General features: G+C 44.8%; 1 protein-coding gene across 12 annotated transcripts in view; it reads right to left on the bottom strand.

Moving 5' to 3' along the window:
- Positions 1 to 13,362, bottom strand: part of TRRAP (transformation/transcription domain associated protein) — a 113,392-nt gene that overhangs the window by 84,280 nt on the left and 15,750 nt on the right. For 10 of the 12 annotated variants that reach the window (XM_059414414.1, XM_059414421.1, XM_059414422.1 and 7 more), the window contains exons 9-18: positions 12,794 to 12,871; positions 12,499 to 12,587; positions 11,525 to 11,621; positions 8,952 to 9,090; positions 5,387 to 5,465; positions 3,753 to 3,987; positions 2,717 to 3,077; positions 2,532 to 2,629; positions 1,874 to 2,068; positions 499 to 690 (exon numbers count right to left, since the gene is read on the bottom strand). In XM_059414414.1, the coding sequence (XP_059270397.1) occupies positions 499 to 690; positions 1,874 to 2,068; positions 2,532 to 2,629; positions 2,717 to 3,077; positions 3,753 to 3,987; positions 5,387 to 5,465; positions 8,952 to 9,090; positions 11,525 to 11,621; positions 12,499 to 12,587; positions 12,794 to 12,871 (1,563 nt within the window). The remainder of the gene's footprint in view (positions 1 to 498; positions 691 to 1,873; positions 2,069 to 2,531; positions 2,630 to 2,716; positions 3,078 to 3,752; positions 3,988 to 5,386; positions 5,466 to 8,951; positions 9,091 to 11,524; positions 11,622 to 12,498; positions 12,588 to 12,793; positions 12,872 to 13,362) is intronic. The other 2 variants (XM_059414417.1, XM_059414424.1) reach the window with 1 other exon arrangement.

The following is a 13,362-nucleotide window of genomic DNA, read 5'->3' as shown; positions in this document are numbered from 1 at the left end:
TGCTCAGCAGGGAGCCTGCTTCTCCCTCTGCCTCTGCCTGCCATTCTGTCTGCCTGTGCTCGCTCTCTCCCTATCTCTCTCTCTGATAAATAAAATCTTTAAAAAAAAAACAAAAAAAAACCCAGCTGTTTGTCCTTGGACAGAAGTTACAAAGACATTTTTCCCCTCTTTCCTTTCCACCGCTCAATTTTTATAATAGAAACAACGTGCTCCTAATTTGGGTAATCAATCCAAAGAAATTTATGTGGTGACCGAAACTCCTGGCAACCCACTGCTGACCACAAGCATCCTGAAGGTCTCACTCTAAATCACGGATACACATCAAGCTCTGCTCAAAGACACATGAAATCTTATGTCTGGCCCTTACTGGTTTTAAGTATTTATTAATTCAAAGAGCACTTTACAAATATAAAAAGAGTAACTCCAATCTGTGCAAAAGTGAAAATGGGAATTAAAACACCACCAGCAACGGTACACTGGGATCTAAGTGAGCTTTACCTTCAGCATTTGTTCGTTTTCAGCTGCAAAGAGGGAGACAGAGCCGAAGACCAACTTGAACAGCTTGAGGTACAGGTTGGAGAGCTCCACATGGGAGCCCATTTCCGGCAGGCGGTCGAGGAGGTACTCCACCAGAATTGTAGCAAACAGAGCCGAGGTAGTAGGGTTCGCCAAGAAGGAATTGGCAACAATCTGTCCAAAACAAGACATACATGTGACAAAAATAATCCCCTCCTCCAAGAAGCTTGAGCACAAACTAATGAACTGTCCAAAAGTACAAAATCAAACCTGTGATCAGACACTCCAAGAAATTACTTATTCACCCCAAGGGGAAAGAAATTAATAAATCTGCAGAGAATTGAATGGATTACATCACTTCAAAATCTTAAGTCCCTTATTTTAGCTTCACCAACAAATACCAAGAGACGACATCTAACATATATTTAATTTCTACCAATGAAAGAAACTGATCCAAAATAGCTTGTTATTTTTTTTTAAACATTTTTTTTTCTTTTTGTCAGAGAGAGTGAGCACAGGCAGACAGAGCGGCAGGCAGAGGCAGAAGCAGGCTTCCTGCTGAGCAAGGAGCCCAATGTGGGACTCAATCCCAGGACACTAGGATCATGACCTGAGTCAAAGGCAGCCACTCAACCAACTGAACCACCCAGGCATCCCAATAGCTTGTTATTTTTAAAAGAAGATTTTTTTTTAAAGATTTTATTTATTTGAGAGGCGCCTGGGTAGCTCAGTCGTTAGGCGTCTGCCTTCAGCCCAGGTCATGATCCTAGGATCCTGGGATCGAGGAAGCCTGCTTCTCCCTCCCCCACTCCCTCTGCTTGTGTTCCCTCTCTTGCTGTGTGTCTGTCATTTGAGAGAGAGACAGAGACTGAGCATGAGAGGGGAGAACGGCAGAGGGGGAGGGAGAAGCAGGCTTCCCACTGATCAGGGAGCCCAACACAAGGCTCCATCCCAGGACCCTGGGATCACGACCTGAGCCGAAGGCAGAAAATCAACCTACAGAGCCACCTAGGCACCCCCAAAAATAACTTTAATACTGTACCCCAATATCTCTCTAGTTGGTTAGCTGTCCGAGTCTTGATTTCAGCTCAGGTCATGACCTCAGGGTCCGGAGATCGAGCCCCTGCACTGGGTTCTCCAAGTCTGCTTGAGATTGTCCCTTTCCCTCTGCACCATACCTACCCCCGCAACCCCCATTCACACATGCGCCCATGCACTGTCTTTCAAAAACTAAATCTTTTGTTCTATGAGCACATCCTTAGGCATATTTAGAAAACCCTCAAAATAAACAGAATGCCAAGTACTCAACACAGAGATAAATTTAATGTTTAAAACATAGGAAAAAGGAGTTTTATACCTGAAGAGCATAATTTTTTGAGATTCTTTCCACCATATAAGGGACTGTTGTTTGAAAGATCTCCTTAAATGTTAGGGGATTCATCATTGTGAACACGCCGGCGAAGTGTTCCAACACCTCCTTCTCTTCCTTCATTCGGACGGTCTGGCAGTTAGCTACTCGAATGTATGTTTGTCCATTTCCTGCTATCTGGACCTAGCACAGGGAGAAAACCCATGGACATTAAAACCAGCCATCTCTGAATGTACTCCATAAATAGATTAGCTACATATTATATATTTAAAAGAGAACATTTCAATTAGATAATCAATGCCCCATCGCATCTTTTCATTCACTATTCTCAGCTTAATTTTGGAAAATATTTAAAATAATCAAAAAAGCTTTGTGAAGGGTTCCAAACAGAAACACATTTAGTGAACTTCCATCCTGTTTCTACTGCCGACTGTGTACACCAACCACTGGCCCACAGAGCCCACACACTGATCCAAGCCAGACTTCTCCCCGTTAACCCAGTGCTGTGCTACTGAACAGAAGCAAACCCAGGGCTTCAAATACTGGCAGCCAGCCAAACTATCGACAGATGAGACTCTGAAGACCCCTTCCATCACTGGCCATTCTCCTCCACACCTGGGAGTCTGGCTGGCAGGCACTGCCTTACCTGATAAATATCTAGAGCCTGCATTGCATATTTCACAAGTTTTATGTAAATTTGGGTCTCTTTGGGCTGTAACTGCTTGTTGGGAATGAACTGAGCTTCTGGAAGAGAGAGAGCACAATCAGTTACTGGGAATAAACCCACTCTGTGGAAAGCATCATGTCTAAATAATTCAAGAGCGGAATTACCACCAGGTGCTTTACAGGACGTTATGCCCCAAGTGATTGTCTTGACGCCGCAGACCAGGGTTTTTACCAAACTTCGACAATCTGTGACCTGGAATGTCTGCTTGTCCTCCTTATCCTTTTCTCCTTGTTTTTCAAAGGGAGGCACAGGGGCTGGGGTCACAGGGGTGGCAGGGGTGGGGGGCGGAGGCGGGGCGGGGGCAGGAACAGGTGCAGGGGAGGGGGCAGGGCCGGGGGCCGCAGGGGCGGTGGGCACCCCGGGCAGGGCTGCCTCCACAGCTCCGAGTTCTGACTGAGGCTTGCACTTCTTAAAAATGGCAGAGAGCTGGTACCGGGCGATGGTGTGGAATTTCAGAACAAAGACCTATCAGGAAGAGAAAGTGGTGAGAAAGATAAAAATCATTCCTCTTCGACAGGCCAACAACCCTTTCAGAAGACAGAAGAATCTGCTTCATGTGAAAGGAAGAGAAGCACGCTCTTTTCCCCAACGGTAACCACAGTGGCATCACTATGGCCACTGTCGCCACGAAGAATCTGGCTCAGAAAAGCTGGGGAACTTGTTGGTAAGCCTGGACGTGGTCCAGACTACTCCAAAACCCACGCTATCGCCCACTGGCCTTGGCAATTACACTCTCCTCCGCACCCACACCCCTAACTGGGTGCCTTGCCAGTGTTCGCAGTGAACCCAGCCCGTGGCTACGCAGTGTCCCAGAAATACCTCTTCTAAGTACTTGCCAGGAGGCGTGCTGAGAGCAACCATGTATTATTTTCTTATCTCTCACGACAAATATCCTGGGAGCCAGACCCTGTGATTATCCCTGGTCACATGAGTAGGCGGGCACAGAGAAGCTAAGCATCTTGCCCAAGGACACTTGGCTAGTTAATAGAGAGTGGGGATTTGAAGCCGGGTGGTCTGACCCCAGGGATCCAGCTGGGCAATCTGCTGGCAGCAAAAACTTGTCAGCAAAGCCCTGGAACAAGTTTAGCCATGGGTGGGACACAAGCGCAGGATGTCACCGCCCCTCGGGAGAACCAGTACCTCCAGCATCCGCATTAAGACGTCTCTCCCGTTGCCGCTTTCCTGCTCGCTCTTGGAGCGGATACAATCCACCAGGTTCAGCAGCAGCTTGCACGACATGGTCTGGATGCTGCTGGGCAGAGACTCGTCATCTATGTTCTTGGCAAAGAGCTGGACGGCGAGGGAGAGGTCGCTGAGGGGCAGGTGCTGACGGACGTGGTGCACGAGATCAGCCAACGTGCTGTAGGCAAGGGGCCTGTGGACAGAGACTCTGCTAGTAGGCGGGTCACAGGCCCACGGGGCCACCTGTGAAGGCACATGGGGGCAGTGCACCTGGGCACGGGCGTTCTATGGTTCCGGCTTCCCAGCTAGACGACCACAAGGCTCAAGTCTGGTCTTGGTGCCTAAATCTTTACTTCCAAGTTCTTGCATGTCGTACTCACAAGGACACATACAGTACATGGGCAGGAATAACCACCAGCTCGATCACACACTAAGCGGGTTGTTTTGTTATTCAAAGATAAACAGTGTGTGTCAACTAACACCTTATATACTAGGACCATTTTATAGAGACAGAACAAGGAATATCTGGGCTACTGAGAACTTTCTCTGACTCAAGGTCTAGACATCTGCCACGTGCCAGCCATGAGCTAGACACTAGGATACCAGAGACCAAAGTAACCGAGCCCCTGCCCTCAGGAAGCTTCTTCACAGGAGGGGAAACACACCAGGATGAACTGCACGGTAAGTGCTCTAGGAGATGTGAGAACGCCCTGGGACAGAGATCAGAGGGGGAGCCACTCGTCGGGGGCAGAAACCAGAGGGGAAGCCACTTGCGGGGGAGGAGGCAAAGCCCCTCTGAAAAGGTCACACTGATGCTGAAACCTTAAGGACAAAATGGCCACAGGCAAAGAGCCAGGGAAATATCCAGAAGGAGGAAACTGGAAAAACAAAGGCCCTGAGTGGCAAGTGCCAAGGTTCCACGGAAGCCAGGGTCTTTAGATTTGTGACTATTTTATATGGAAAATGCAGTAAATAGTCTACATCATATTCAAAGTGTTCTGCATATTTTTCAAAAGATCTATCACACCTCCCATATTAAAACCAAAAAATTACTAACATGGCTTCATTTTACATTGTAAAACATGGTAAAATATTAACTTCCTCCTTTAGAAACAATAAATGTGATCATAACTACATTTATTCTATAAAATGCATAAAAAACAAAGCTAGAAGGAAATACACCAAAATATTATCCATGTTACTTGAATTCCTTGTGCAGAACTGAAAGGTTTCCTTTCCTTCTTGCTTCTTGAGTTATTAAATATTCTTTCATAATGAAGAGAAATACATGTTACATAAAAAACAAAAAAGCAAAAAACAAACAAACAAACAAACAAACCAGAAACAACAACAGAAAAACTAACCTAAGTTAGATATAGTTTTACCTACAATTTAAATCAAGATAATTATTCTGACTTCTCCCTCTAAGCTAAGGCACAAAAACCAACGTAAGGCATTTCAAATTTCCTGCAATTCTAAATCCAAAGGGAGAGTCAAGCCTCCATCTGTTAAAATATTCATAACACCAAGTGCCACAGCTCACTGCCCCCCCACCGCTTTTTGTCAATAGATATGTACGTTTAATACCATACCTGAGAGTCTCTCGAGCAGTGTATCCTGATCCAATGAGTATGGACTCATCAAACAGCTTGTCCATGCAAGGAATGAACTCTAGAACACAAATATCCATTGCACATGTCACCAGTTACACCAATAACACAGGAGCCTACAGGCAATGGCAATCTAGATTTGGGAAAGCGTGGGGAGGAGAAAACCACACATGCTGTATTTCAGTCCGAGACACTGGCTCTGCTGGGCCATCCAAGCCATCTGCTGGCAAAGGTGCAGATAGGATCATATTCACTATCAGAGAATGAATAAGAAAAAGTAAGCTTCCTGTTCCTTGGCAGAGAATCTGCTCCCAGTGCTTCGCTGGAGGCCCATCCCACCATCCTTAAAACATGTCACCAGCAGGGCACCTGGCCGGCTCAGGTGGAAGAACATGAGACGCCTGGTCTTAGGGTTGTGAGTTCGAGGCTGGGTGCAGAGATCACGTAAAAATTTAAAAAACAAAAAAGTCTTATTTGGAAAGAACAAACAAAAAAAAACTGCCACAATCCACCCAGGCCTGTCTGGAGAAGAGGGGTAGCACCTTCTAAATGCCCCTTTACTCACTGCCCCGAAGTCCTCCTTCTTAAACCTTTTATACTTACTCATTATGGAGCAGTAAGGGTATTTCTCTAAATAAACTACAAAAATCTAAAAATTTTACAGGGTTCTTCTAGACATGGGATCCAGGTCAGGAGTCCCCACTCCTCGGTGATGGGAACAAGGAACTCACGGAGGTTCTGTCTAATCCTGCAGATGGAATCATCACCAAACCTCCTGGCCACACCGCCCCACCCCCGCCCCCACACCAAGCCTGTGGATCTCAGAGGGGAAGAAACAGCTGGTCTTCACTCAGGGACAAATCACAGCTCTAAGGATATGCAGACAGGACAGCAACCTGCATTTTTTAGGCCTCTCCTCCACACTCCCCCAGCGAACTCTGGCCACAAATATCCAAAGGATGTTCTGATTCTGGAACAAGCCTGACATCGTGGCCAGCTTCAATCAATTGACTACCGTACCTCCTCCACCAGCTAATAGCTATTCTGGGTCAAAAGAAGTGTGGGCACTGGAGAGAAGAAATGCATATCTCCGGGTAATTCCCAAAGTGAGGCAGCACAGGGAGAAGTGGCAAAATTCAAGAAGCGATCAGCAAACCGTCTGAAGTCAGAGAAGGGAACATGCTTGGGATGTCCCCAGTGGGTAGCCCAGAGGAAGGAGGCACAGAAGGAAAGATGACAAGGACTCAGGCACCACCTGCTGGCGGGCTGGCTAGGGATCAGCCAAGCGAGCAAGGAGGAAGTCATAAGAAATTAAGCTGTGCGGCACTAGTTTCCCAGATTCCCTCCGTAACCTAGAATCAGAATCCCAGAAAAATGGGTTACGCTGTTGAACAGCTAGGTTTTCTCAAACCACTGCTTTTTAGTACTAGTGCAAAGGGTTACCATTTGGTATGGTTTTGATGCCAAAAGAAAGTATAGCTAGTGGATATTAAAGTTTTAGCTCCATTAACATATTTCTTTTGGTATTTTATAATATCACGATATATAATACTAACATTTAAGATGATTCTCTGTTTCTTTAAATAAAAACCTTTTTTGAGATGTGATGATGTCACTCACTTAGTCCAAGAACTACTATGGCCTTCAAAACAAAGTATCCTAGAGTATCCTCATAAAAAGAAACAAAAAGTCAGAGGCGCCCAGGTGGCTCAGTTGTTAGGCGTCTGCATGGGCTCAGGTCGTGATCCCAGGATCCTGCGATAGAGCCCTGTGTCAGGCTCCCTGCTCACTGGAGAGCCTGCTTCTCCCTCTCTGACTCCCCCCGCCTGTGTTTCCTCTCTGGCTGTCTCTTTTTCTCTGTCAAATAAATAAAATCTTATATTTAAATAAAAAACAAACAAACAAACAAACCAATCAGTAGAAAAGGCTTAAGAGGGGGAGGGGGATTCTAAAAGCTGAATTCAACAAGCCTGACGTGATCAAACCCTGAGAACAGCATCGTGGAAACACACTGATCTTTCTGGAACAGCCTAAAGACCAAAACAGAGCTGTGCAGCTTACGGGGCCAGGCTGTGGGTGATGGAACACGATTATCTGATAAGCACAGGAAAGGTTTTTTTAATCTGTCCACATTTCACAAGTAGAAACCTCCTGCTACACAGCTCCCCAGCAGAACCTCCCAGAGCCTCGTGACTCGAACGGCAGGAATGCCTATGGTTAATCTGAGAACCGCAGCGATTAGATTTTAACCAATTCCACTAAAAATTCTCCCATGTCGATACTGTTCAGAGATGAACATGTAGAAAAGCCACACACAGCCAAGGGAGCCAGGGCTGGAGCAACTCCAACGGCCCTCGGCCCTGGAGGCACGTGGGGTGTCCATGTGCCGGGAACGCTGGATTTCTCGCCCTGGGGGATGTGCACCCACGTTTGTTCTATAATTTTTGGCAAAATCGTATGTTTCTTTTGTGCACTCTGCTGTGTTACATTTTTTTAATAAGGGGTTTTTTAAATGTCTATATTCCACTTATTATATCCATATGCAATATCACTATAATCTGTATTTAACAGGAAGAGCTAAAATGAGTTAGCATTCGAACTATTCCTTTTCTTTGACGTTAAAGAACTATGTAAGAAAGCCCAATCTTTGTTTTACGTACACTCCAATTTACAAGCCACGCAAATAAAACACTGAATATTGAATCCTTACTCGGGGGAAAAGGATTACCACCTCAAAACAATTTGGATGTAACTTTGACATAACGATTTGGAGATAGCAAATATAAAACATTTTTGAAATATATGTATCAATAACTGACTTTTAAAAAGTTTAATTGTCAGATTAGCAAAAAGCAAGTAATCATCTTCTGCATAAAAAGAGGACCCATCCGGGACGCCTGGGTGGCTCAGTTGGTTGAGCAGCTGCCTTCGGCTCAGGTCATGATCTCAGAGTCCTGGGATCGAGTCCCACATCGGGCTCCTTGCTCGGCAGGGAGCCTGCTTCTCCCTCTGCCTCTGCCTGCCATTACGTCTGCCTGTGCTCGCTCGCTCTCTCTCCCTCTATCCCTGACAAATAAATAAATAAAATCTTAAAAAGAAAAACAAAAGAGGACCCATCCACCATTTTAACACTATGGAGAAAGAAAATACTCTTTTCTTCTCACCTTTTAAAGACTGTTAGGTGTGAGTTAATAAGGAAACAGCCCCTTGCAGTTTCAAAAGATATGCAGCCAAAAGGCAGGGAAGTACCACAAGATGCTAAGGACATGTGCTATGCTAAGGAAATCATCACATGAATTACGAGAATGGTTGGGAAGATACAGGGAGAACCCTGGACGCAGCAGGCAAAGGAGAGGGGCAGACCAACAGTGCAGAGGGAATGAGGCCAAGAAAGAAGGGGAAAGAGCAAACCCAAGACAGCAGCACAGAAAGCACACACGTAGCCTGAAACACCCCAGCAAACTCAAGACTCCGCCCAACAAGGGGATGTCTGCAGTCCCACAGGCAGATAGGCCCACGCAAGCATCGCAAGATAGGGTGGACATACGGTTTCTTAGCTCCGTGGTGAGGATATGCTTTGCAGCGATCAGAAGCTCCTTTCTGAGGTGTGCAGTCTCTGCGGGGCAATTTGAAAGTAACTGTAACATTCCTTTCACCATCTGCTGGGAGTACTTGGTCACCAACTCCTGTGCAAACAAGAGGAAAACAACGGTTACACTGATATAGATTGGGGGGGCAAACCCCAATTTTATAAATTTCAAAAAATTTCAGTAAGACTAAGTGTGGTTCACTTAGGACCCTCATGGAGTAGTCATCCCAATAAACATGTATCATCCAGGAAGTTTTCATAGGTGTGTGCTCGCTGCCACGGTGGAAGAATGTATAGCAATGTTAATAGTAGTTCCTTTTACACAATGGGATTATAGAATTCTTTGGACTTTTCTGCACTTTCCCAGCTTTTAACAATAAACATGAATCACTTCATTATTGGTGGGAAGGAGGAAGAATACTGAAAATTTTCATAGGACATAATCTACTCAGTCCTCCCATTAATGTAGTTGTGAAGGACACCAGAAACACCTTTCCTCAACTCAGAACAAGCTCTCACCAGTTTCCTTTTGAGGAGTGTAAAGAAGGCAATTAGTGCAAGCTAACTGAAATGTATAGCGTACCTAATTCAGATTTTTAAAGCCAAACGTTCCATACTCTTATTACCATTATCTAGACAAAAGTCCTTTTAAAAGGGACAAAAAGAGTTACGAATTTTTTTTAAAGATTTACTTATTTATTTATTTATTTGACAGACAGAGATCACAAGTAGGCAGAGAGGCAGGCAGAGAGAGGAGGAAGCAGGCTCTCCACCGAGCAGAGAGCCCAATGCGGGGCTTGATCCCAGGACCCTGGGACCACGACCTGAGCCGAGGACAGAGGCTCAACCCACTGAATCACCCAGGTGCCCACAAATGTCTTAAAAGATAGTTTTTACCCTAAACAATTTGGTAATGTATTTTTATTTTCCTGAAAATAAAGTTTCTTCCTTAAAAAAATAACTGTAATACAATTCCATTGTTATACATAACTATAATTACAACAGAACCTTACTCATAAGTGACTCTTAATATCACAAAACAAACTGAGGGTTGCTGGGGGGAGGGGGGTTGGGAGAAGGGGGTGGGATTATGGACATTGGGGAGGGTATGTGCTTTGGTGAGTGCTGTGAAGTATGTAAACCTGGTGATTCACAGACCTGTACCCCTGGGGATAAAAATATATGTTTATAAAAAATAAAAAATTTTAAAAAAAAGGTTATCCGACTAATGAGAAATAAGGTGTCGCTTCTTTCTTCCAAGTTTTTCTCTGGACTGAAATCTGGACAGAAAACAACTACAAGTGGGGAAACACAGACACAGAATCACCCTTCAGACTCCTCAAAAGGGTGATCCCAAACTCCTCTATCCCTGGCTTATGAATGATTTTTTAAAGTTCTAATCTCTCCTCAAAACTTGCTATAACACACAACTTCCAACAACAGAAGTCGGCCCACATGAAAGCCTGGGTTCCAGTGTTTACTTATAATGGACCTATCAACAATGGCCAGAAATGCAATGGCATTTCTGTCGAGGAAGAGGACACCAGTGGTTGCCAGGACTGTGGAGGGTAGGAAGAGAACCGTCACTGGTGACCAGGACGGGGATTCTTTTTAGGGTGAAGACACAGTTCTAAAACTGGACGCTGGTGACACTTATACAAAACTATGAATAAACTAACAGTATAGTTGATATGTGAATTATATCCTGATAAAGCTCCTTAAAAGAAAAATTAGAAACAAGCCAAATGTTCAGCACCTGGTGAATGGATAAACATAGCACAGAGCACCCACATGGGGTAGTACTGCACACAGCTGTGTCCCCCGCCCCCCAAATTCCTGTTGACGCTCTCACGCCCACTGTGACTGTACCTGGAAACCAGAGTCTTCAGGAAGTTAAGGTTAAAGGAGGTCTTACGTATAGGGCCTGAATCCAATGGGACTGTGGCCTTGGAAGAGAAGCCGCCATCTCGCCCTCTCATTCCCCCTCCCCATGCGAGGACACAGCCCGAAGGCGGCCACCTGCAGCGCAGGAGCGTCCCTGCCAGAAACCAAACCCTGCTAGAACCACGATCTTGGCCTTCCCAACTTCCAGAACAGTGAGAAAATAAATGTTTGTTGTTCGAGCCACCCAGTCTATGGTATTGTGTGAGGGAGCCTAAGCAGACGAAGACAGCTAACCACCAATAAACATAAAGCATCAAGACTGACTCTCAGCATTACTGCTAAGTGAAAGAATTCACACTCCCAAGGTTACATGCACTATCAGCTCTGGGGTTCAATGGTCTGACATTCTGGAAAAGGCAAAAACTAGGTGCCAAAAAACAAGTCCGTGTTTGCCAGGGACTGAGGAGGAAAATGGGACTGTAAATGTATAAAAGAAATTTTGAAATGCCCTCGATTTCGGTGTGTTGGTGGTTACTAACTGTATGCATCGGCCAATTTGTAGAACTGAACACCTATAAAAGGTGAATTTTACTGAATGTACATTATATCTCCGTCAACTTGACTTAAAATTTTGTCAATGAACTTACCTGATAAATCCTGATGATATAAGCTAAAAATGACAATGTTTTAATCTGAGCAGCAATAAAGTCAGCATACAACTCCTTGTTGTAAAGCTTATGTTGCCTGGATGAGAAGTGAAAAGAATTTACAACGTTAGCTCTTAGCTCTTTAGGTGATATCGGTATTAATCAAAGCCTACAGTAATTACTAAGCCCTAAAAGTGTGATTTCTACATAGACCGGAACCCAGCACCAACTGTAAATACTCTACATTTGTGTGCAGGTCCCAATAACACAAAGGGTATAAAGGCAGGAAGCAAGCAGGTCTCCAAGCCACTGCAGAGCAGCCGTGATGGGCGTCCCACAGAGCCCACGCCAGACTGACCCACGCAGCCAGGAGATGCTACCACGGGACTGTCTATTCCACGAAAGACCTGGTCAGGGCCACGCAGAGTGTTACGACTGATTCACCCTCAGATCTTGTCCTCCAATGACGCAGAGCCAGAGGGGCTGGTCAGTGGAGTGAGTGATAGAGGTCTTAAGAGAATGCTGTAAGTTGGAGGAAAAAGCTTCAGTGGGGCTTCAAAGACGAATATGCACAGTTCACACGGTCAGTGACGCAAGGTGATGGGTGACACGGAAAAGGGGTAGAGAACCTTGTAGCACTCATGCTGAAAGGCACAGCAGGAATGGGGCTTAAAGGTGGGAAGTCTCATATCCCGCAGCTGGGAGTGAGCACAGTAACCCCTAACGATAGTTCTAAACTCACAAGCCCCCCAAACCTGAGGTACTAGCTCATCTTTTCAAAATAAGGAACTGATAATAACTACTCACACATCATTACGGAAATACAAGTTCAAGAAGTCCGAACTGCTTATCCTTTTACCAAAATTTTATCACTCAAAATATTTATGTCTTACGGAAGACGACAGCAAGGGTATTTTTACTTGGAATTTTAGAACTGTGGCGGTCGGCCGTGTCTCTGTCCGAAGAAATCTCACCTGGCTTGTGCAGATACCTGAATTGCAATGGTATTCATGATCAAGGGCACAAACTCAGCAACGACATTGTGGATGTTCAGTTTGTAGAGCTAAAAGCAAACATACCAGAGTTTCATGCTCTTACACTCTGCTATGGCAAAAGAAGTTGGCCCAGCAAAAAAACCTCCACGATTCATTACATTAGTTAGCACATGGACACCCCACACATCTTCCATTTAGCAAAGAAAATTGGATGTGAACTTTGTCTTAATACAAGAAGCCCCAAACCCAAGACACTGGTGAGCAACGCGCATACCTGATACATCAAAACAACAATAATGGGCAATTCTGCCAACACTTTCAGAGAAAGAGATCCTCTTGGAATGATGGAATGCTGGAAGAGAGAAGCAAGCAGGGCCACAGTTATCACCATGGCACATAACACGGCCCACCACTAAGCATCGCCCCCGTGAAATAAAGAGAAAGTATTGCCACAGCTTTGTACGCATCTGTGGTCAAAGAGCCCAAACATTTTAAAAACAAAGCACAAAGAACTATCATTTAATAATATAAGGGTTTTTATATTTTCCAACACCACCACCCACAGTTAAGATACCAGGAAAATTTGTCAAAACTTAAGACGTTCAAATCACTTGATGAGATTTTAAATTAGTATCTATTAACCAACTCAAAAGAACGGCGAAAAGTACAAATTTGCCCAGTTTTACTTAAAAACATTTAGAAAGAAAGAATGTTTATGCTAAATATAAGAAAAAGTTGAATGGTCTAAATAGATAAGAACTCCCAGGGCAGCTAAGGAAAATGTGAGACTCGAATACCAAAGGACAACGGACAGGAGCAGACAAGCCAGAAAAGAAACACAAA

Source organism: Mustela nigripes, chromosome 11 (assembly GCF_022355385.1).
Source record: "Mustela nigripes isolate SB6536 chromosome 11, MUSNIG.SB6536, whole genome shotgun sequence".
Lineage (NCBI taxonomy): Eukaryota > Metazoa > Chordata > Mammalia > Carnivora > Mustelidae > Mustela > Mustela nigripes.
Note: the sequence above shows the minus strand (reverse complement) of the source record. Positions and strands in the feature narration are given on the sequence as shown.